Raw genomic sequence first — 23,700 nt, 5'->3', positions numbered from 1 at the left:
TGTCCTGGCAAAAATTTAGAGGGATACTGTGGATAGTTTGCAGAATGGGTGGGAAGGGGATCTGCTTGGTCATCTGTACAAGAATTTGAAGAAAAAATCTGATGTCAAGAGTCTGCCTTATATTTAGACATCAAGATTCAAGAGAGAGGGGTTGAAACTTAGAAGGACAGAAGTTGCATCCCACAGCCCTGATGAGGAACCAGTAGGCTTAACTGCTATTTTTACAGGCGACAATAATAGATATTGGTTGTTCTCCATCTTTATTAAGGATGGCGTAGCACACTAAAGAATGAATAAATGAATGGAATTATTCTAATTTTTCAAAAGCTGGTTACTTGCCATGATAGATTGGAAATATCACTGAAGAATGTCTAAAGGTATTTAACTGATATAACAGCATGCAGTTTTAGCTTATGTAGCTTATTTGAACTCATTGGATTTTATCATATTTCTTATATTTTCTTTGTTTAGACCTGTTAATTGCACGCCACCACTGTCTTCCTGGAATAATGATGACAAAAGTCAAGCAGTTGTTTGTAATTGTGGGGAAATTGCAGCTCTCTTTACTGTTCGAAAAGAAGGCCCAAACTTAGGTAAGTATTGGATTTCTGCTAAACTCAGCAAACATCACTTTAAAAAACTGATTTTCTTTTAAGTTTCACTTTTATGTGGAACAGATTTATTGAACAATGGTATTTCATGTGAGCCAGTTTCGAAAGCAAGTTTTTAGTGGTTAGTAATTCACTGAGACAGTTTATATCTTAGAAACTATTTAACATTTTATGTGAAGCATGAGATATTGTGTTTCTAGTGGTTAATAGTTTAGTGAGACAGCTTATATCTGAGAGACTTTAAGATTTTATCTGAGATATGAAATATTATATCTATATTTCTTGGACAAGTACAGCCGAGTGTATAAATGCTGATATGGCCATTTAATAAGTATAAAAGTTCCAGAGTTTTGTTTCTACCAAAAAAAATATAAAATAGAATATAAAAATTGTAACAGTCATCACCACAGAATAAAGTGGATCTGATTAGACTTTAAACCTAAAATCCCAGGAAGAGCACCCTCTTAGAGGACTACCTGCTAGTACTATAATAATATAAGCAAAGATAACGCAGACTTCTTGGCATCAATCGTTTTCCTCCTACTCTTCTATAGATGACCAAGCCAAATTACCAAGCTACTCAGCATATGCTTTCTCTCACTTTTCACCAGAAAGATATCGAAAAAATTATCAGTAGTCATACTAATAAGTCTCCTAATCTAGATGGTATCCAGTTGTGCTAAAAATTTGTGCTCCCAAATTAATATCCTGTATTGCCTATACAGGCTGTCATTCTTATTTGGCATCTACCTAACAGCATGAAAGAAAGCCTTTATCCAGCCTGTCCTAAAATGGAAGATAAAATACTCATTCTACAGCAGACCTTCACACTATCCTTACCCATCAATGGACATGTGGCATAGAAAAATTTAGAGAAACTTATGTAGTCACTTTTCATACATTCAAAGTATTTGATCATCTTGGGCATTGAGACTCTCGACAAGCTACTACCTTATGGTCTCCATCCTGTTTTTTGTAATTGGATTGCCAGCTTTCTTCCTGGTCATTCATGCATATCATGGCAGATGGCTTCCTCTCATCATATTTCTTTATCAGTGCTGGGTGAATGCTCCATTCATCTCCTTCATTCAAAAAAACATTGTAGTACTCAAATGATTCAAGTGTCAAGATTTTCCATAACACATCTTCACCATTCTCAAGTGGGGGTGATGATAATCTAACAAATTTCAACGTTGTCAAAATGTAGTCTTGTCTTCTTACTCAGAAACAAAATCTTGCTTTGCTTCCTGTTACATTCAATAATGTTATTATTTCCAGTCAAGATCAGTTCCCCCTTCTTGGGGAACTTTCACATCTAACTTATCCTGGCATAAATGTATTGCATTCATAGCACCCTCAACCTCAAAAAATTTGGTATTCTTTTCATTCAAAATGTTACATCTCTCTTGCTGAACTCCCGACATTTAATAAATCACAAATCTTTATATTATTATTAGTAGTATTATTATTATTATCTGAGCCCTCCCGGGAGTCAAGGACTCATCGAGGGAGGCTATAAATCATCCAAACCAGCTATCATACCGTCTCTTAAATTCATTTACACTAGATGCACTCACTACCCTTAAGGACAAATTATTCCACTCACTGTTCTCTGTAAGTAAAACCTAGCTCTTACCCCTTTCTTGACTGTGAACAACCTTAACTTCCATGGATGCCCCGTGTTTTCTCCCTGCCTTCCATATAACGAAAAATTTCATCAGTTGAAATGCTATAATATCCATTCAAAAGTTTATAGACTTCTATCACATCACCCCTCTTTCTCCTGTTAACCAGAGTCTGCAATCCACATACTCACAATCTGTCCTCATAATCTAAATCCCATAATCCGGATATAATCTTTGTAACTCTATTCATCATGAAGGTTATTTTCTTGATCATAAATTAGTAAATAATAATATTTTTTGGTTTACCGATCAAGTGTTGATCAGTTTTATTAACTGAACCAACTAGTTTCGCCACACTTATCTGTTGGCATCTTCAGGGCTTACATAGAGGTTTAAACAATCTCACAATTATGCGTAACTGCAAACTGACAAGAATAACTGTAAAAAACTGACTAGAATAATTACAAATAAAATAGTATCGAATGTGAGTGAAACACGTATCGCGTGTACAAGATCAGCTAGCTGTTGCTGAGGAACTTTCTGTAGTTTGTATTAAAGTTCATTTCTTCCGTTTTTAAGGTTCTGATTAGGGTTTTCCATATCTCTGGGAGTATTAGGCCTTGATTTCTGTTAAGGTTAACAGTAGAACAGGCGACTGTGGCTGCATCTTTGAAAATTCTTGAATGGTAATCTTCCTCTATGTAAGGGGAACAGCTTTTGTCCCACTCGATGACATGGTTAGTTGTAGAGAAATGAGACGATAGGCCAGAAATGTCCTGTCTGTTGTTTTTGACATAGCCAATGTGCTCCTTTTTCCTGATTTCGAGGCTTCTCGAAGTCTGTCCGATGTAACTAGAGCCACATGAGCATGGAATATTATAAATTCCAGCATATTTGTAGAAAGGATGGTTGTCTTTTGGAGATCTTAGTAGTTTACTAATAGATTCTATTGGTTTGAATGTTACTCTTATTTTATGTTGTTTGAGGAGATTGGCGAGCTTGTTGGAGATGCCACTTACAAACGGAATTGCAGTCGTTTTTATATATTGAATATCTTCTTGTTCTCTTTGTGGTGGTTCAGAGAAAAGGATTTTATTGACTAGTCTTCTTGGATATCCGTTCAAGTACAAATTGTTGGAAATAAATTTTAACTCATCTTGAAGGGTCTTGTTGTCCGTTGTGATGCGAATCGCTCTTTTCTTTAACATGTGTACAATGCTGAGTTTATGTGAGATGTGGTGGGAGGAGTTGAAATGTAGGTAGCGACCTGTATTGGTCGGTTTTCTATACACCGATAGGTTTATACTGCCGTCAATTTGTTTTTTGATTAAGATGTCTAAAAATGGTAGTTGTTTTTCTCTTTCAAGTTCCAGAGTGAATTTAATAGTATGATGGAAGGCATCCTTTCTCAAAAAGATCAATGCCTTCCATCATTCTATTAAATTCACTCTGGAACTTGAAAGAGAAAACAACTGCCGTTTTTAGACATCTTAATCAAAAAACAAATTGACAGCAGTATAAATCTATCGGTGTACAGAAAACCGACCAATACAGGTCGCTACCTACATTTCAACTCCTCACATAAACTCAGCATTGTACACATGTTAAAGAAAAGAGCGATTCGCATCACAACGGACAACAAGACCCTTCAAGATGAGTTAAAATTTATTTCCAACAATTTGTACTTGAACGGATATCCAAGAAGACTAGTCAATAAAATCCTTTTCTCTGAACCACCACAAAGAGAACAAGAAGATATTCAATATATAAAAACGATTGCAATTCCGTTTGTAAGTGGCATCTCCAACAAGCTCGCCAATCTCCTCAAACAACATAAAATAAGAGTAACATTCAAACCAATAGAATCTATTAGTAAACTACTAAGATCTCCAAAAGACAACCATCCTTTCTACAAATATGCTGGAATTTATAATATTCCATGCTCATGTGGCTCTAGTTACATCGGACAGACTTCGAGAAGCCTCGAAATCAGGAAAAAGGAGCACATTGGCTATGTCAAAAACAACAGACAGGACATTTCTGGCCTATCGTCTCATTTCTCTACAACTAACCATGTCATCGAGTGGGACAAAAGCTGTTTCCCCTTACATAGAGGAAGATTACCATTCAAGAATTTTCAAAGAGGCAGCCACAGTCGCCCATTCTACTGTCAACCTTAACAGAAATCAAGGCCTAATACTCCCAGAGATATGGAAAAAACTAATCAGAACCTTAAAAACAGAAGAAATGAACTTTAATACAAACTACAGAAAGTTCCTCAGCAACAGCTGGCTGATCTTGTACATGCGATACGTGTTTCACTCATGTTCGATACTATTTTATTTGTAATTATTCTAGTCAGTTTTTTACAGTTATTCTTGTCAGTTTGCAGTTACGCATAATTGTGAGATTGTTTAAACCTCTATGTAAGCCCTGAAGATGCCAACAGATAAGTGTGGCGAAACTAGTTGGTTCAGTTAATAAAATTGATCAACACTTTGATCGATAAACCAAAAAATATTATTATTTACTAATCTTTGTAACTCTTCTTTGCGACCTTTCCACAGCTTCTTTTCCCCCTTGGGACCCTGGAGACCAAATCTGCACAATAATCCAGGTGTGGTCTTATCAAAGCTTTATAAAGAGGCAAAATTACTTCCTTATCCTTACATGTCAAGGTTCACTTCAACGTAGCAGTTATCCTCTGAGTTGTATTTGCAACTTTTGCTATGTGATCTGTGCGCTTTAAATTCATATCCACCAATACACCAAGATCCCTTGTCTCTTCAGTTTCTTGTCGCATAACCCTGCCAATATAATATGCCACTGGAATTCTAATCACCAAAGTGCATAACTTTACGCTTACTAACATTAAACTGATAGCCATTTTCGTTTTCCCAGATTTCCAGTGTATTCAAATCATTTTGTAATTGCTGAATATCAATTGCATCCCTGATTGCTCTGCCTATCTTCGCATCATTGGCAAACTATTGCACATCTGATGACAGATTGAACAATAATGGCCCAAGGACTGAACCCCCGAGGTACACCACTGGTTAAATCTCACAGATTCACACCCACTGTTTACCACTTTTTGATATCTGTCAACCATCCCCTGATCCAAATCAATAGATTATATTCCAATCCCATATCCTCCAGTTTACACAACAGCCTTTTGTGTGGTATCCTATCAATTGCCTTATAAAAATTGAACATTATCATAGTGTATCCATTCCCTTTATCCAACTTGGCCGTAACATTGCTATAAAATATGAGCAAATTGCTAAAACGTGACTTTCCATTAGTAAACCCATGCCGTTCCCCGAAGAGCATAGAATGCTTGTCTACCCATTTCTGTATGCGAGCTCTTACCAACTTCTCTAAAATCGTCACTACACCAGAGATACTAATAGGTCACTAGTTAGAAACATCAGTTTTTGCATCACCCTTGTTCAATGGAACTATCATACATTCTTTCCATTGAGTTGAGACTCAAATTATACAAATGTGTGAAAGGCCTAGCCAATTCAGCTGAACATTCCTTTAGCAAATGGGCTGATGTTCCATTTGTCCCTATTGACAAATTCTTATCCAGGTTATGCAAGAGCTCTTCAACCTCATTTTCATGAACCTCTAACTCTTCATCCAATGTAACAATCAGTAACACTGTGCATGATACATACACCTGGTTGATATATCTTAGCAAAGTGAGCACTCATTAACTTAACAATCTCCTTAGCTTCTAACACTCGTGTACCATCTGCATTCAATAAAGTTATTCTTCCATGTTCATTGTTTCTTTTGCTTGCGGCATAATGATAAAATTCTTTTGGATTGCCTGTAGCTTGCATGACCAATTTCTTTTCATACTTCATTTTACCTTTCCTCACAATACTCATTACTTTTCTTGCCTGAGTTTTATATATTTCATAACTGCTCTCACTCTTATTTTCACAATATTCTTTCCACATCATAATCTTCTTGTGGATCTCTTGCTTAATAAGGTTGCACATCCATTTCATTCCCAACCTATTTATTCTTCGAACACTAGAGATACATTCAGATACCGCCTCATTCAAGCTCTTTTTCAAAGATTCCCATGCATTGATGACATTTTTTCCATTCAGTAACTGATACCATGGGACCAAAGATAGTATTCTTCTAAGTTGATCATAATTTCTAGCTTTGTAGTTCAGCATGTAGCCTGTTTTAATCAGAGCTTCAATACAAGTAGATACTTCCCAAGAAAGAACAGCATGATCACTGTCACCAATTGGTGGTAAAGTAGCTATATTCTTGACAGAGATCCCCTTCTGACGCTATGAAAAATCCAACACTCTTTGACCTCGAGTTCCTTCTTTCACATGCTGCTTGAGAAAGTTATCCCGCAACAATTCAATAAATTCCCGTTCTTTCTGTTCATGAGATTTCTCTTCTACCCAATCAGTGTTTAGAAAATTAAAATCACCCAATTGATGATCATTCGCTTGGTATCCATAAGGCTAAATTGGCGATGCATTTCTTCATCCCCTACAGCTGAGCTGCCGGGTCTGTAACAACACCCCACCATATATTTCATTCTGTTAACCTCCACTTCACACCAAATAGAATCAAACTCATCGCTACATGGGACATTGTTACCATCATTGTTTTCTTGTATTTCTATCCTAACTGGACTTAAGTCATTTGATATCATTAGTAGCACTCTTCCTCTCCTATCTCTTCTGTCATTCCTAAAAATAGTATATCCATTGCACTCGATCCCACTATCTGATTCTGATAGCCAGGTTTCACTAATGCCAACAATCTTAGGCCACATCATATTCAATAAAGCAACAAACTCAATCCCTTTGTTTTTAATGCTCCTGGCATTAAAAACAAAAAACTCCTGGCATTTCCATAAAGTGAAGGGGGGGGGAAAAGCACAGTTCTTCACAGCAGACTTACTGAAGTTGGCCGTACACATTTGGTATGGTATTTTGATTTCTTTTCTAACAAAGTTGATTAGTTGTTCACATACAAAATTCCGACTAAGTAACTATTTTATATTTTGTACACTGAAATTTCACAATACTAAATTAAGATTATACAATACTATATTACAAAATTATACATAAACGTTCACTTCTGGTAGATTATTACTTTCTTATTTTAAACAATAATAATGTTACCTTCCGACATAACAGGTGAAATAATGTCTTGAGCGAAAGAGAAATCCTATTTTTTTTAGAAGCTGAGGATGCAATGATTATGATGTGTTTATGCCAGGAGAGGTTGATGTAAGGGTAATTCCATGAAGAGATATCTCAAATTGCCTGGAAATTGGGTGTTGTCAAAAATAATAGTGGGAGAAAATGGTTCTTTTTTATGAGAAATAAGACTGTACTGGATTTTATTAGCATTGAAATTGACCAAGTTATCTGAATCCCATTGGAAGATGGCTTGGAGCTCAGAATTGAGGGAAGTGGTGATTGATGTTCTGTAGGTTGAGGTGAGTTGTGTAGAGTAAGATTTATCAAATGAAAGGGAGGAGTGCAATGTGCTGTCATCTGCAAAACTGTGTATTGGGTTGAAGGTCAGCTGAAGTAGGTCATTGATATATATAACAAGAAGAGGGTTGGTGAGAGGAGACCCCAGCATTAGTTGAATGGCAAGAGGATAAGGAAACATTTACCACCACACATGTGTGTGCCCAGAGAGAAAAGCTGGCAATCCAACTACAGTAGTCCTGAGACAGACCAAACAATGGCAGCTTGCTTAGTAAGCCCTTGTGCAAGACCCAGTCAAATGCCTTGGAGATATCAATTGCAACCACTTGAGATTTGCCAAACTTCTCCAATGCCATTTTTCCAGAGATGGGTGACATATATGAGCAAATCTCCTGTTGATCAGCAGTGAAAGAATCCATACTGGGGGTTCTCGTAGACAGGCTTATACGTTGGTTATGCATTATTAAAACACTTAAGGAATTGAATAACGTAGTTAAGGATATAAATTAAATTATACTTTAATAAATATTTTCCGATATTTCGGCAGTGTCACATTGCCATCTTCTAAAGGAACTTACAAAAAAAGCACGTGCACGTAAGCACTACAAACACAGTAACTGGGAATGAAGAGATGAAGCTATTGTTCTCCTAAAAGTCCTGATGGTGCCCTCTCGCGGGCTAAGTAGGTGTTCTTGGCCATTGGGCTGAAGGTCTGCTGATGTAAGCCTTCCAAATTTGGGGCAGTCGCATACAACCAAATTTGTTGAGGTATGGAGAATTTCTTAGGGCTGAGGCTGATTCCATAAATAGTCTTTCGTATTTGTATTTGCTACGGTGTATTACTGTAGCTTTCTTCCACCGTATTCTGTGGCGTGTATCCAGAGCATGGTCCGCAAGACCAGAATGGCTGTATTTGTGAAACCGGATGTAGTCCTTGTGTTCAGAAATTCTGATATTCGCTGTTCTGCCTGTTTGGCCAAAGTAAGACAGATTCCAAAGCCCAAAAAATATTAGAACCTACAAACCACAGATCCCCCCCCCCCCCCCCCCCCCCTCCACAACAAGGATTACTCTAAATCCATCACCATTCCTTACATCCGAGGCACCTCGGAAAAGATTACCAAAATCTTAAAAAAGCATGACCTGACCTCCTGTTACAAACCTTACAGAAAATTGGCATCCCTTATCCGCTCCACTAAAGACCAACCACTTCCCCTAGACCTACCTGGTGTATACCAGGTCCCTTGCAGTTGTAAACTGTCGTACTTTGGCCAAACAGGCAGGACAGCGAATATCAGAATTTCTGAACACAAGGACTACATCCGGTTTTACAAGTATAGCCATTATGGTCTTGCGGACCATGCTCTGGATACACGCCACAGAATACGGTGGAAGAAAGCTACAGTAATACACCGTAGCAAATACAAATACGAAAGACTATTTATGGAATCAGCCTCAGCCCTAAGAAATTCTCCAAACCTCAACAAATTTGGTTGTATGCGACTGCCCCAAATTTGGGAGGCTTACATGAGCAGACCTTCAGCCCAATGGCCAAGAACACCTACTTAGCCTGCTAGAGGGCACCATCAGGACTTTTAGGAGAACAATAGCTTCATCTCTTCATTCCCAGTTACTGTGTTTGTAGTGCCTACGTCCACGTGCTTTTTTTGTAAGTTCCTTTAGAAGATGGCAATGTGACATTGCCGAAATATCGGAAAATATTTATTAAAGTATAATTTAATTTATATCCTTAACTATGTTGTTCAATTCCTTAAGTGTTTTAATAATGCATAACCAACGTATAAGCCTGTCTACGAGAATCAACATCATCCACGGAGATACAATCGCACGGAAGGCCCGCCAATACGATAAATTGAAGTTGAAGCTGTCTAGACAATTAAAAAATCGTCTAACTTTCCTGAAACGCTGCCGGGATAATAAAGTAATCCCGAACTGTGTAAAATTCAAGCACCGTTTTGTTTCAAAAAAAGCTCTTCGAATATATAACCGCGCCAGCTACGCGTTACTACGCGAACAAATCACCGCCACGCGTTTTCTCTTAGCGGACATTAACGAAGCTATTCGTGCCATCGAAGATGAGCTTTCGGGCACTTTAAACCACGAACTTTGGTCGATTTTACGTGACTCATGTACCGCTGCCGACAAAGAATTTTAAAAAATACGAGGCTGACAGATGAAAAAATTCTAAAAATTAAAAAAGAACTCTACCGTCATTCCAAAACTTGCTACCAATACCGTAATCAACCTTTCTTCAGTCACCCTGAAGCCTGAAGCAATCAATGCGCTGTCACGTGGCCACAACTTCGCGATTGCTCCCAAAAAAATACCCAGTGAGGATATTATGATCCAGATCGAACGCGGAATCCGCCACCTTATACATCAAGTCGCCAACAGTGTGAGACTGGATGTAGTTTGTGTCCTTTCCAAAGCAGTCCCACCAAAATCCAACGTATCCAACAAGGAATATAAAGCTCTACAGGAAATGAAGAATAATAAAGAAATAGTTATCACCAAAGCGGATAAGGGAAACACAACTGTAGTCCTTAACCAATAGGACTACACAGGTAAGCTGAATGCTCTTCTCTTAGATCGGGCTACTTACCTCCCCATCAATTACAATCCCACCAACTCTCAAATTAAAAAACTTCACAGGCTCCTTAAGAGAGTCACTTCTTGGCCTGTAGAAGTTACCAACAGATTAAAGCCATTTAACTCTATACCCCCCCCCCCCCCCCGTATTTATGGACTCCCAAAAATACATAAAGAAAATGTGCCATTACGTCCCATAGTGGATGGCATTGATTCTCCCACATACAAATTAGCTAAACATTTGGCCAAAGAGCTCACACACTATACTGGCAACACACCATCACACATAAAAAAACTCAGCCCATTTCAAAGCCAGCATAGAAAACCTTACACTCCAACATACTGACATAATGGTCAGCTTTGACGTCTCCTCTTTATTCACAAATGTCCCACTCAAGGAAACTAGAGCTAATCCAAGCTAAATTTTCTCCCGATGTCTCAGCCTTATTTCAGTTCACAATGAACTTGGACTATTTCGTTTGGCAAGGAAAATTCTACAAACAAATAGAGGGGACAGCCATGGGTTCACCACTCTCCCCACCCTTGGCCAATTTCTTTATGGAGACCTTTGAAGAAAAAGCCTTAGCCTCTGCCCCACAAAAACCAACCATATGGCTTTGCTACGTTGATGATGTGTTTGCTATTTGGCCACATGGCTCTGAAACACTTCTCTCCTTCTTAACACACTTAAACAACCAACACTCCAGAATCAAATTCACCCTGGAAAAAGAGGAAAAAAACAGCCTCCCTTTCCTAGACACACTAGTCACCCGCCAGCCTAATGGCACCTTGGTTTTCTCAGTTTACAGAAAACCCACCCATACAGGCAGATACATTCACCAACAATCCCATCCCCCCTCACAACAATATGGAGTAGTGAAAACACTATACAACAGGGCTAAACTAATCTGTTCAAACGACTTGGCCCTAAACACTGAACTAAATCACATCCTCAACACTTTCTCAGCCAGTGGCTACCCCCCCAAAAAAGTCCAAAAAATATTAGAACCTACAAACCACAGATTCCCCCCCCCCCCCCTCCACAACAAGGATTACTCTAAATCCATCACCATTCCCTACATCCGAGGCACCTCGGAAAAGATTACCAAAATCTTAAAAAAGCATGACCTGACCTCCTGTTACAAACCTTACAGAAAATTGGCATCCCTTATCCGCTCCACTAAAGACCAACCACTTCCCCTAGACCTACCTGGTGTATACCAGGTCCCTTGCAGTTGTAATCTGTCTTACTTTGGCCAAACAGGCAGGACAGCGAATATCAGAATTTCTGAACACAAGGACTACATCTGGTTTCACAAGTACAACCATTCTGGTCTTGCGGACCATGCTCTGGATACACGCCACAGAATACGGTGGAAGAAAGCTACAGTAATACACCGTAGCAAATACAAATACGAAAGACTATTTATGGAATCAGCCTCAGCCCCAAGAAATTCTCCAAACCTCAACAAATTTGGTTGTATGCGACTGCCCCAAATTTGGGAGGCTTACATCAGCAGACCTTCAGCCCAACGGCCAAGAACACCTACTTAGCCTGCTAGAGGGCACCATCAGGACTTTTAGGAGAACAATAGCTTCATCTCTTCATTCCCAGTTACTGTGTTTGTAGTGCCTACGTGCTCGTGCTTTTTTTGTAAGTTCCTTTAGAAGATGGCAATGTGACATTGCCGAAATATCGGAAAATATTTATTAAAGTATAATTTAATTTATATCCTTAACTACGTTGTTCAATTTCTTAAGCGTTTCATACTGGTGGTTGTTTATTAGGTGAGTACCTTCAAGGTAGTGTAGGAGTTGAGAATTAATTTTTTCCATCACTTTAAACAGGACTGAGATGAGCAAGATAGAGCAGTAGTTGGATGGCAGTGACTTGTCACCCTTCTTGGGAATGGGTTGGATATAGGCCAGTTTCCAGGCTATGTGGGATAGATACCAATGGACTAAAACAGTATATACAGGCGACATAGGATAGGAGTCAGTTCTGGCACACAAAAACCATTCATGATGCTAATACAAATGGCTAATAGCCCAAAAGTTTTTGTGGATAGGATTCTCAATCTCTCCCTCCAAAAAAAAAAAAAAAAGTTCAAGAGTGGGATTAAACAAGAGTTTAATGGCTCCAATATGTCATCTCTGTCACACAGACATCTTTATGAATACAATATAAAAATATTGTATTGAGACTAGCAGGTGAAAAGACATACGTCAGAGAACTCCTGAAAATTTGTGATTTTTGTTGATTTATTAAGTGTTTTCTTAGATTTAATTGTGTATTTTTAGTATATTATTGTAATTTTTTAGTATAGTTATTGTACTAAAGCATTATAACATAATTTCAGAAATATTATTAGTTTTTACTACTCTTAAAAATGGCACCAAAAAGTCGTCACAACAAGGCAGTGACTAAAGCTAAAGTTGCATTTTGAAAAAATAACTATTAACATTAAAATGCAATTAAATAAAAAATAATTTCAATGAAGCCCACAGGCCACTAAGCTATACTGTGATATTTAGAATTGTAAGATGCTTTCCAGATTCACAAGGAATGCTGTGCATTTAATACTTTATATAAAATCCAATAAAAATAAATATTAAATAGACATGCTTCTTCAGCCATCTACCAGTGCCAAGTGGTACTTAAGTACTAGTACTAACGTCACAGGTAGATGGCTGAAGCAGTAATTCGTTCGAGTGTGCTGTCTAGTACCTTCCAGATACATCTCGAAGGTTCTCGATACTTCGTTATTTTCATATAAATACAAGAGGATCTCATCCACAGTCAGTCAGTCACGAACAGTGTGATATTCGTCTATAAGCGCACACAGGTTCGTCGTATCAGCCATAGCCTATTTTGGTTTTATATTGCCAGACTTTTCATCGGTGTGAGACATATTCAGTGGATAATAACTGTTACACGGCCATTTTGGATCATTCTTTGGGTTCACCTTCCATCTATGGGTTCACCTATGGCATATACGAGTAAAAAGCATAAATCAAGTGATTCTTGTCATGTTTTTAATGAAAAGTGGACCAATTTGTACTTTTTTGTGCCAATGATGATAAGCCAGTGTATTTAATTTGACATGAGTCAGTGTCAATATCAAAAGAATACAATATAAATCGACACTATGAGACAAAACATTCACCCAGTATTGATCACCTTCAAGGGCAGCTTTATGTGGACAAAGTGAACCATCTCCAAATTGATTTAAAATGCCAGTAGGGTACGTTTAAAAGGTAAAGGGAAGAGAGTGAAGTGTGTGTCAAAGTAAGGTATGTAATAGCTGAAAAAATTGCTAAAAAATCAAAAGCCTTCTTGGACTGTGAGTTTGTGAAAGAGTGTCTCATCGCTGCTGGGGAAATTCTGTGGCCAAATAATAGAGAAGTGTTTAAAAAACTGAGTTTGTCTGGGGTAACTGTAGCACGACATGACGAAGAACTTGCCAATGACATTGAAGGAACTTTAAAAAAAAACGGTCATCCGAATTTACGTCATATTCACTTGCTTTAGATGAGAGCACAGATGTGAAGGATACAGCACAACTGGCTATCTTTGTCTGTGGCATTGATCACCAATTCACTGTGACAAAAGAACTGCTAACACTCGTATCTGTGAAGGGAACGACAAAAAGACACTGATATTCTTGAAGCCGCCAAGAAAACATGCCGGCTTTTCGACCTCAGCTTAACCAAGCTCAAGGGTGTGGTAACTGATGGTGCCCCTGTATGGTGGGAAAGAATGAAGGGTTTGTTGCACTGTTATGGAAAGAACTGGAACTAGAAGGAAAAGATTTCATCCATTACCACTGTTTAATCCACCAGAAGAATTTGTGAACGAAAACTATTGGATTTGAGAATGCCATGAAAGTTATCGTGACTGTTGTCAACATTATTGGGGCAAGAGGATTGAATCATCATCAATTCCAAGAGTGTTTGACCCAAGAGTGCGAATCAGTCACGGCGATGTGTTTATTATAGTGATGTGCATTGGTTGAGCAGAGGGAAGGTTCTTAAAAGAGTCTGACTTAAGGAGCGAAATACAGCAGTTCATGCAAACCAAGGGGAAGCTGATTGCGGAATTCAACAATCCGAAGTGGATGACATACTTTGCCTTTGTGACTGACATCTCGTTGCATATGAATGACCTAAATATGCGGCTACAATCCAAAGATCAACGGTGCACACTCTGTTTGATCACATCAAAGCTTTTTTGGCCAAGCTCGAACTTTGGGAGGCACAGCTCTCAAAAAAAAAAGACTTTACTCGTTTTCAGCTTCTCGCTGAGCCCAATTGTTTGTCTCGATGAATACACTACAAAATTAGCCTTGTTGCGAAGTGAGTTCAAAGAGAGATTTAGTGATTTTCATAACCAACAGTCTTCTTTAGATTTATTTTCAATACCATTCAGTGTCATTGCTGCTGAAATGCCAGGCTCAGTACAAATGGAGCTGCTTGAACTCCAAAACAACTCTTCTTCGAGAGAAAAATTATTCAATGTGCCTTTGCTTGCATTTTACAAAGACAACATTTCTGAGGATGCATTCCCTAATCTTCGCCGGCATGCTTTGAAGATGTGCGCTTTGCTGGGAAGCACATACTTATGTGAGCAGTTCTTCTCCAGAATGAAGCATGTGAAGTCTGAGACAAGAACTTAGATTATGGACCAACATCTTGAGAATACTCTGCACATAGTGACTTCTAACATTGATGCCAACATCCACAAGCTTGACAATGAAAAGCATTGCTAAGTTTCCTTTGACATTGTAAAAAATGAATGTTTTCTTCTTTAAATTATCTTTTTTCAAGTATTGATTGTATTTATTTATTTATTTATCATGAACTCGACTCCTACTTATGCTCTTAAAGCTGAGATTGTTTATTTTTATAGGACTTTATGTAAAATATCAAATGCACAGCATTCCTTGTGAATCTGGAAAGCATCTTACAATTCTAAATACCGCAGTATAGCTTAGTGGTCTCAGGCTTCATTGAAATTTTTAATGGTGCCTGCACTGTTTGAAAGGTTGAAGACCCCTGGTCTATAGGAAATCAACTAACACATTACCTACATGCAACTTCTCATCACCACCCAGCACAAGATGGTAATCATTCATTCCTTATGTGATAGAGACTACAGAATTTCTACCAACATAGATAAAAGAAACCAAGAGCTATAGTATCTTAATTGTCTTTCCAAAAAATGGCTACAACAGAACATTAGTTAAAAAAATTCCTTCAAAACAGACAAACAAAAAATAAGAATATGAGGGTGGTCTGAAAATCTCCCTTAAGACTAATACATTTATTTCAGCAATGTTCCACTGCCATTATCTTATCTGTAGTGGTTCTCATTAAGATCTGCAAACTACCCCTCTACAGCTGCAATCACCTCTTGATTCGAAGAAAAATGCTGACCAGTGAGGAAGAGTTCTAGTTTTGGGAAGAGATAGAAGTCAGAGGGAGCCAAATCTGTGGAAGAGGGGTGGATGTTCCAACAATTCATAGTGCAGATCCCTTAATGTACCAACTTAAAAAAAAAATCGTGCCGATAGTGTTACCATCTATGGTCGAGAGCTTTTCAGACTACCCTCGTACAAAGGAGCAGTGATTCTTTCATATATTCTTAGATTGATATATATATTCCAATCAATCACAAATAAAATAACAAGATTGCTTTACCAACAATTCATAGTGCAGATCCCTTAATTTTCCCATTGCCAAAACATCTTTGTGGGCAGGTGCATTGTCCTGATGAAAGATGATTTTTTTCTTCTGCAAACTGGGTCTTTTCTCACAAATATTTTTGTCTAGTCTGGTTAAAAGATTGGAATAATATTCCCCGGTTATTGTTTTACCCTTTTCAGGATAATTAATAAACAGAATGCCTTTTAGTATCGTAAAACACCGATGCCATGATCTTTCCTGCTGATAGAACCGACTTTGTCTTCTCTGATGCTGAACAACCAGCTTCTGTCTACTGTTTTGACTGCTGTTTGTATTCTGGTGTGTAATGGTGAATCCAAGTCTCATCAATAGTAATAAATTGACATACAAAATCAGTTTTATTCTTGTTAAAAAAGCTCCAAGCACTGTTTGGAGATTTTCATGTAAGTGCGTTTTTGATCTGCTGTGAGCAAGCATGGCACACCCATTTTGCTCAAAGCTTTTTCATTTGCAATTCTTCATGCAAAATATATCCTACACTTTCTTTTGAAATGCCTATAGTCTCAGCAATTTCACTCACTTCAACTCGCCACTCATCCAATACCATGTCGTGCACCTGATCAATGATTTTTGGTGGTGTTACACTTTTTGGACGTCCTTCATATGGATCATCTCCAAGGCTGGTATGGCCACGTTTAAACTTGGTAGCCCATTTCTTAATTGTCCAAAACAAAGGAGAAGAATGCCCGTAAACTTTTATAAACTTCGAATGAATTTATTTTGCCGTTAAACCTTCTTTTATAAAGAATTTTATAACCACACGATACTCAGTTTTATCCATTTCAAGGGATACAGACAACACTTTTGTTTCAAACAGCTGTATAAAATAAACTACTTGATAGAATGACTTGCAATTTCAAATAGATGCTTATGACAGATGTACCAACTTGGAAAAAAAACAAAAAAAAATCGTGCCAATAGTGTTATCATCTATGGTTGAGACCGAGAACTTTTCAGACCACCCTCATACAAAGGAGCAGTGATTCTTTCATATATTCTTAGATTCATATATATTCCAATCAATTACAAATAAAATAGCAAGAATGCTTTATCAACAAAATGTAAAAGTTGCCTTCTGCCGTTCAACAAAATCTCTAATTACCTTAAACCTCCACATTCACCACTCAAAAACACAGGTGTCTACAATATCAGTTGCATTTGAGCCCCTGGGCAATTCTGACCACAACTTAGTGCTCATCTCCTCCTGACCAAGACGGAATTCCTCCAATTATCCTGAAGGTCTGTGCATCTGAACTGACTCCTATCCTATGCCACCTGTACACACATTCTTACTCCACTGATATATATATATATCCGAAAACCTGGAAACTGGCCTATATTCAACCCATTCCTAAAAAGAGTGACAAATCACTGCCATCTAACTACTGCCCCAAAATCTCAATCACCTCAGTCCTATCAAAAGTAATGGAGAAAATCATCAACTCTCAACTCCTAATCTACCTTGAAAGTACCCGGCTATTAAGCGACCACCAATATGGATTCCATCAAAGCCCTTCAACAGGAGATCTGCTCTCATACATCACCCATCACTGGACAAACACTAGTGAAAAATTTGGTGAATCTCAAGTAGTTGCACACGATATCTCCAAAGCCTTTGACCGAGTCTGGCACAAAGGCTTACTATACAAACTCCCATCATTTGGACACTTCCTCAGGACTTCTGCAGATGGATTGCCAGCTTCCTGTCTGGACGCACACTATGTGTGATGGTAGATGGCTCCCTAACCTCTCACCATCCAATTAATGCTGGGGTCCCTCAGGGTTCAGTTCTCTCATTTACCCTCTTCCTTCTGTATATCAATGACCTACTTCAGTTGACCTCTAACCCAATACACAGTTTTACAGATGACAGCACATTACATTTCTCCCTTTCATTTGACAAACCCTACTCTACACAACTCACTTCAACCCACAGAACATCAACCACCGCTGCCCTTAATTCCGACCTCCAAGCCATCCGCCAATGGGGCTCAGACAACCTTGTGAACTTCAATGCTAGTAAAACCCAGTTCTGTCTTATGTCTCTCACAAAAAAGAACCATTTTTCCCCAGCATTGTTTTCGATGACACTCGAATTCACAGACAAGACGAAATTTTTCTTCTCGGAATTACCTTAACATCAAGCCTCTCCTGGTATAAAAACATCAACCATTGCATCCTCAGCTTCCGAAAAACGAGGTTTTCTCTTTTGCTCAAGACGTTACTTCACCCCTAAACAGCTGTTAACACTATACAAGTCACAAATCTGCCCAGCTCTCACATCTGGAGTGGGGCTCCAAAAAAGCACCCTCAAAATGCTTGACTCAATACAGAGAAGAGCAATTAGACTAATAAATGACCCATCCCTCACCAACTCGTTCCCCTCACTTTCACATAGATGCTTGGTCTCTGCAATCTGTATATTCTATAAATATTTTCACGGGAAATGTTCATCTGAAACAGCATCAATAATTCCCCCACCCTGTACTAAACCCATTGGAACACGTACAGCTGCCACCCAACATCCTTTTACAGTACACCTCGAAATCCACAGAATAAGTTTCTTTTCCTCCTCATTCATCCCTGCTACTACAGTACTGTGGAACAGTCTTCCCCCCTGACATTTTTCCAAAGGAATACAATATGCAGGCGTTTAAATCAAATGTAAACAAGTTTCTCCTTTCACAACCCATCACCCATATACGGTACTAACGTACAATAGGTTGACCAACCAACCTCTTGTATATGGGCCCAACATAAAAAATAAAAAAAATACAACAGACTGACAAATCTGGTGAGATACACCAATCGGAAAACTTCAAGGATGTTGAGGATGAAAGAAAGCACAAAATCAGGGCTGGCAGCACTTACAATGGAGATAAAACATTATCAAATGGCAACAAACTGAAACACTCCAGATTGATTACTGTTTTTTACTCGAGAGCATTCAAAGAATCAGTTGAAATGATGACGCATCCTCTCCATTGTAAAGAAAACAAGGGATGATTTTTACATCAAGTTTAGTCTTCCTTAATCTATTACAACACACTTGTATCTTCAAGTGGTATGGAGCAACCCATGAACCAGTATAATAGCAAATGCTCACTTTCCGTTGTTTAAACGTTTTCAAATATTTTTCAGTAGAGTTAACTGTGATTACTTGCTTTCTAGTTTTTAGTTTATTCATGTTATTCCCTGATGAAGTGAAACAAAGCATTTCATGAAAGTAGTCAAAATAGAAACATAGTTATATTTGACATCTTTGTTTGTGATTTTATACCAAAAAAGTTAGTTGTGAAAATTTTATATGCAGTTTTTGAGAGTGATAACTTGATATATGTTTGATATATATATATTATAGTATAGTAACTCGCAGTAAAGGCTCTTTTCCGCACACACAAACACACTGTAATTGGATAATTTTTATTAGACAATTATATGATTTGAAATGATGGTATTAATCTACTCTAGCAAATAGAATGATAATGAAATTTACTATTTAGAATCTATATTAAAATTTGTCTAGTTTATTATGTACCAAAAACAAGTACAGTTAAATTGTTGTGATAAGAAATGGTATCACTGAAAGCATACTGATGCCTCAAATTTTTCAGTTGTCTCTGGTCATTTCTACATGTGTTTGTATTTGTGATGAGTAACCAAAAAGGAAAATGATATAACCAGATGAACTGTACAGTTGTCTCTTACAGTGAAGTGTAAGTGCCTGTTAATGTCCCAGCTTGTCCTTCCATCTGTACGCCTTGCTGACTGTACATAATTTGGTAACGTTGTCATACCATTTCAAGTTTTAGTTTTTTATACATACAGGGTGTTCGGGATAAATTTGACAGTTTCGTAAGGAAAAAGAAAATCTTCTTTGTATCTATTAAATTTAATGAATTGACAAAAAAACATTACAGGCAGAGTTAATTACAATACTATCAACAAGATTTACTCAAAATAACCACCATTAGCATCGATCACAGCTTCAATTCTGCTTCGGAACCTCGAACAAGCTGATGCTACAGTCTCCCTGGGAAGGGCCGCAAAAACTGTTTTAATTTTATCCATTAACTGGGCTTTTGTATTACTGGAAGTGCGATTGGTGTCTTTTTCAACTGCGCCCCATACAAAATAATCCATGGGGTTAAGGTCTGGGGAGTTTGGAGGCCAAACATTTGGACTGGTGAAGTCGTAGAAATTTTCAGACAACCATTTTTGACTTTTCCCAGAGGTGTGGCAAGGGGCCGAATCCTGCTGCCATACATACGGCCTACCATTGGCTACCCTTGTTATCCAGGGCTTGACTACAGTTAGCAACTCCACGAACAAAGCCCGAATTCCAATGCCAGGGTTCTTCAACACCTGTTCCTGCAGATTTGCGAGGAATTCTGCTGTACGAACGCAATCAGATCGTCTGCTAGGGATCTTTCTTCTTGCTACATCCTCGTAGTCACCATTGCAAGTCTCTAGTTCATGCCTGATTGTTTTTACTGTATTCAGGGAGCATTGGGCAGCAGTCGTAATATCCTTATTTTGATGGCGGGCACGAATCATCATGATACAAGTTATTCTCTTCCATGATTCAGGTGGGTTCCAGCTATCCATCCTTTCTGACATCTTGTATATGAATGAAGAAGGGTCCAAACTTTTAAATGAAGAGAAGTGTGTGTTAATACATGTAACTTACGGAAAAATATAATTAATTATAAATATGTCAAATTTATCCCGAACACCCTGTACATTATGTATATGTTACAGCATTATGCCAAAATCTTAAGATTCTTAGCATACAATTCTTGTGATTGCAAATATCACCGGGCAAGATTGAGGTCATTTGTTATCATGGAGTTCTGTTAAGTCTGTAAGGTGTCTGTGTGGGAAGACTAGAAAATGAAGTCTCACTATTAATCTTAATAATCCATAGCTTTGGATATTAATAATAATTGTATTGAAGAGTTAAATTGCAGTTTATTAATTAATTAATATAATATAATTTAATAGGTAAAAGACCACTGCTGAAGTGGTATTTTGGTCATCACACATTTCATTGGAAATGTGTGATGACCAAATCAAACCAGAAACTGTATCTAAATTAGGCATGGATTGCACTTTTGATTTTTTTTTTTTGATTGCTTTCATACTTATTAATATTTAAACTGAGATAAAAATACTTTCTATGTCTTATTACCAAACAATATTGTTTCCACGTGAATTGAATATGGATATCATACATATCATCGTGTGTATACTTTTGTGTTTGCAAAGATTACTTCATTATTTCATCAACTTGTTTTGACAGGAAGGCAGTTTTACACTTGTCCTCATCCATCAAGCACAAAGTGTAATTTTTTCCTCTGGGCTAATGATGATATCTCTTCAAACACTTCTTCATTGGGAAGGTAAGAAATGTTACAATGACTGCTGCCATTGTAACTAGACATTGCTATAGTTGTTAATTCAGGTATTACTTAATCATTTTTCCAAAGAGAGATTCTATAAAAGAAATCAGTGCTGTTTACATGAATTTATAGTATTCATACATACTTGACACCTTCCAAAATGAAAAGATTTGACAATTGCCTAGTTTTAAATATGATTTTGGGACAGGGAAAGCATCAAAATATTACTAATTTTCCTGGAAATTTAATTTTAAACCATTGAATTCTTAATTAAGTTCATAGTTTTCTTGTTTATTGTGGCCTAAAGGATAATTATTCAGTAACCAATTCACAAAGTATTCTCCATCATCCATGGAATCCACTATTTTCTCAGAACAATATCATTTGTTCATTCTAGTCTATTAAAGCAAGCATTGCCAAGGATGCAGTCTGCTCAGCAAAACAGACTGATTGTCCACCTTTTAGAAGGAAGCTATGATTATCTTATTATAAGTTACTGGTTATCTAAATTTTTAATGGAATTCACGAGAATCAAGGTCAGTGAATATTATTAACACATTAACTGCCAACTACGAGATAACTCCAAGTTGGCAGTCTGTCACTGGACTCCCACTATGAGTTATCTTGAAGGACGATCTATGATGGCAACTAACAGTCATTCTCATAGCAAATACATGCTAATATGTATTGGCCGTCTGTGGCAAGTCTATTCAAAGCCTTGATGGTAGTGGGAAATGACACAAGTCATAAATAAAATGGATTTATTCAAAAAATAAAAAAATTCACATTTTCAACTAAAGTTTTCTAGTAGCACAAAACAAGATATATAAAATATTTTTGTGCATGATATTTCTTGAAATATTCTTCCACACATAAGGCAGGTTTTTCTTCACAAACTGGGCAAAAATATCTCATTTCTTGCTGGCATTTTTCAGTTGGTGGTATGGCCTCCAGGTAATGGAAATTTTCAGTATCTGTAGATTTATTGTTGTTGGATTTTATCTCCAGTTAGGTGGGCTATGAATTTTTCCCTAAATTTCAATGTCCTTATCTCAGTTGGTAACTTTTAGATATAACAAATGGGCATTAAGAATATACATTTCTATAACATGTAGAAATATTTTCTTAGGCCACCTAATTGTTTTTTGCATAGCAGAATAATATGATAGCATTTGATCCAATCTGTCAATGCTGGGCATGCCATTATTATAGTCCTTGATAATGTTCAGCTTTATTGATATCTTACCATTCCTATTTTGAACTTCAACAGATTGCACTTTGTGCACGTTTGATATAGCCAGAACGTGTCTTTTATCTTTCCACTTGCATACAACAACTGATTCATGTCTGCTCCATGAAACTTCACCTTTTTTTCAATTTCTAAGTTACCAGATCTTTCGGATTTCCTTTCCTGTTGGATCTTAGGGTCCTGCAAACGTATGTTTTCCTAGCAGTGAGTCCCTTCGTTAGCAAGACAGAGTTATAAAAGTTATATGTGAATAGCATGTGTCTTTATCTAGACTGAATCTACACTCTGCAAGAATCAAGTAGTTCGCACAACCTGCTGCAGTGAAACAATATACAATGATAAGTAGAACCAGTAGAAGGGACGATACGAAATAATTTGCAGTTGGTGTATGGGAGTACGATTTCTTTCAGGACGCCAACTATGAGATAACTCAAGCAGTGTTTTTTTTTTTTTTTTTTTTAAGACTAATTTTGTCACAAAAAGTATCAAAAAAAAATTTAAATTCCTCATTTTCCTATTGGATAAAGTAGTTTACAGACCCCCATGGAAGGCAATATGTCAATTTGGAAGAAAATTATCAAGAGAAAGGAATCTAGTCCTAATAGTACATCGTCATTTTTATGTTACTACTGGGACTAGCTTCCTTTCGCTTGACAATTTTCTTCCATATTAATCTGTTATTTGTCAGATCTCTGATATTGTTACATCTTACTACTAACACATCGATCCACCTAAATCTTGGTTTTCATTTGGGTTTTCTTGCATGATTATCAAAACAAAACTAAAATGGTACTTTTTTCAAGCCACTTCAGACCTACAATACGATATAGTTTTCACTAGAGTGATGGTTAGAAAAATAATACACCTGTTTTGCTAACCTTCCCTCTTCTATTCTGTTAAAATGGCATACTACCCCTTTGATTAGGCTCCTCTGCTTATACGTTTGTGAATGCTAATAATGTTAAGTTT

General features: G+C 37.4%; 1 protein-coding gene across 3 annotated transcripts in view; it reads left to right on the top strand.

Moving 5' to 3' along the window:
• Top3alpha (topoisomerase 3-alpha) overlaps positions 1-23,700 on the top strand; it is a 496,301-nt gene that overhangs the window by 410,629 nt on the left and 61,972 nt on the right. For all 3 annotated transcript variants that reach the window (XM_090411715.1, XM_090411714.1, XM_090411713.1), the window contains 2 exons: positions 472-593; positions 21,383-21,482. In XM_090411715.1, the coding sequence (XP_090267841.1) occupies positions 472-593; positions 21,383-21,482 (222 nt within the window). The remainder of the gene's footprint in view (positions 1-471; positions 594-21,382; positions 21,483-23,700) is intronic.

This window comes from Typopeltis vanoorti, chromosome 21 (genome assembly GCF_054136105.1).
Source record: "Typopeltis vanoorti isolate ZY-2024b chromosome 21, IOZ_Tvanoo_1.0, whole genome shotgun sequence".
In the NCBI taxonomy this organism is placed as follows: domain Eukaryota; kingdom Metazoa; phylum Arthropoda; class Arachnida; order Uropygi; family Thelyphonidae; genus Typopeltis; species Typopeltis vanoorti.
The sequence above is the reverse complement of the archived record's forward strand: the minus strand, read 5'-3'. Positions and strand labels throughout refer to the sequence as shown.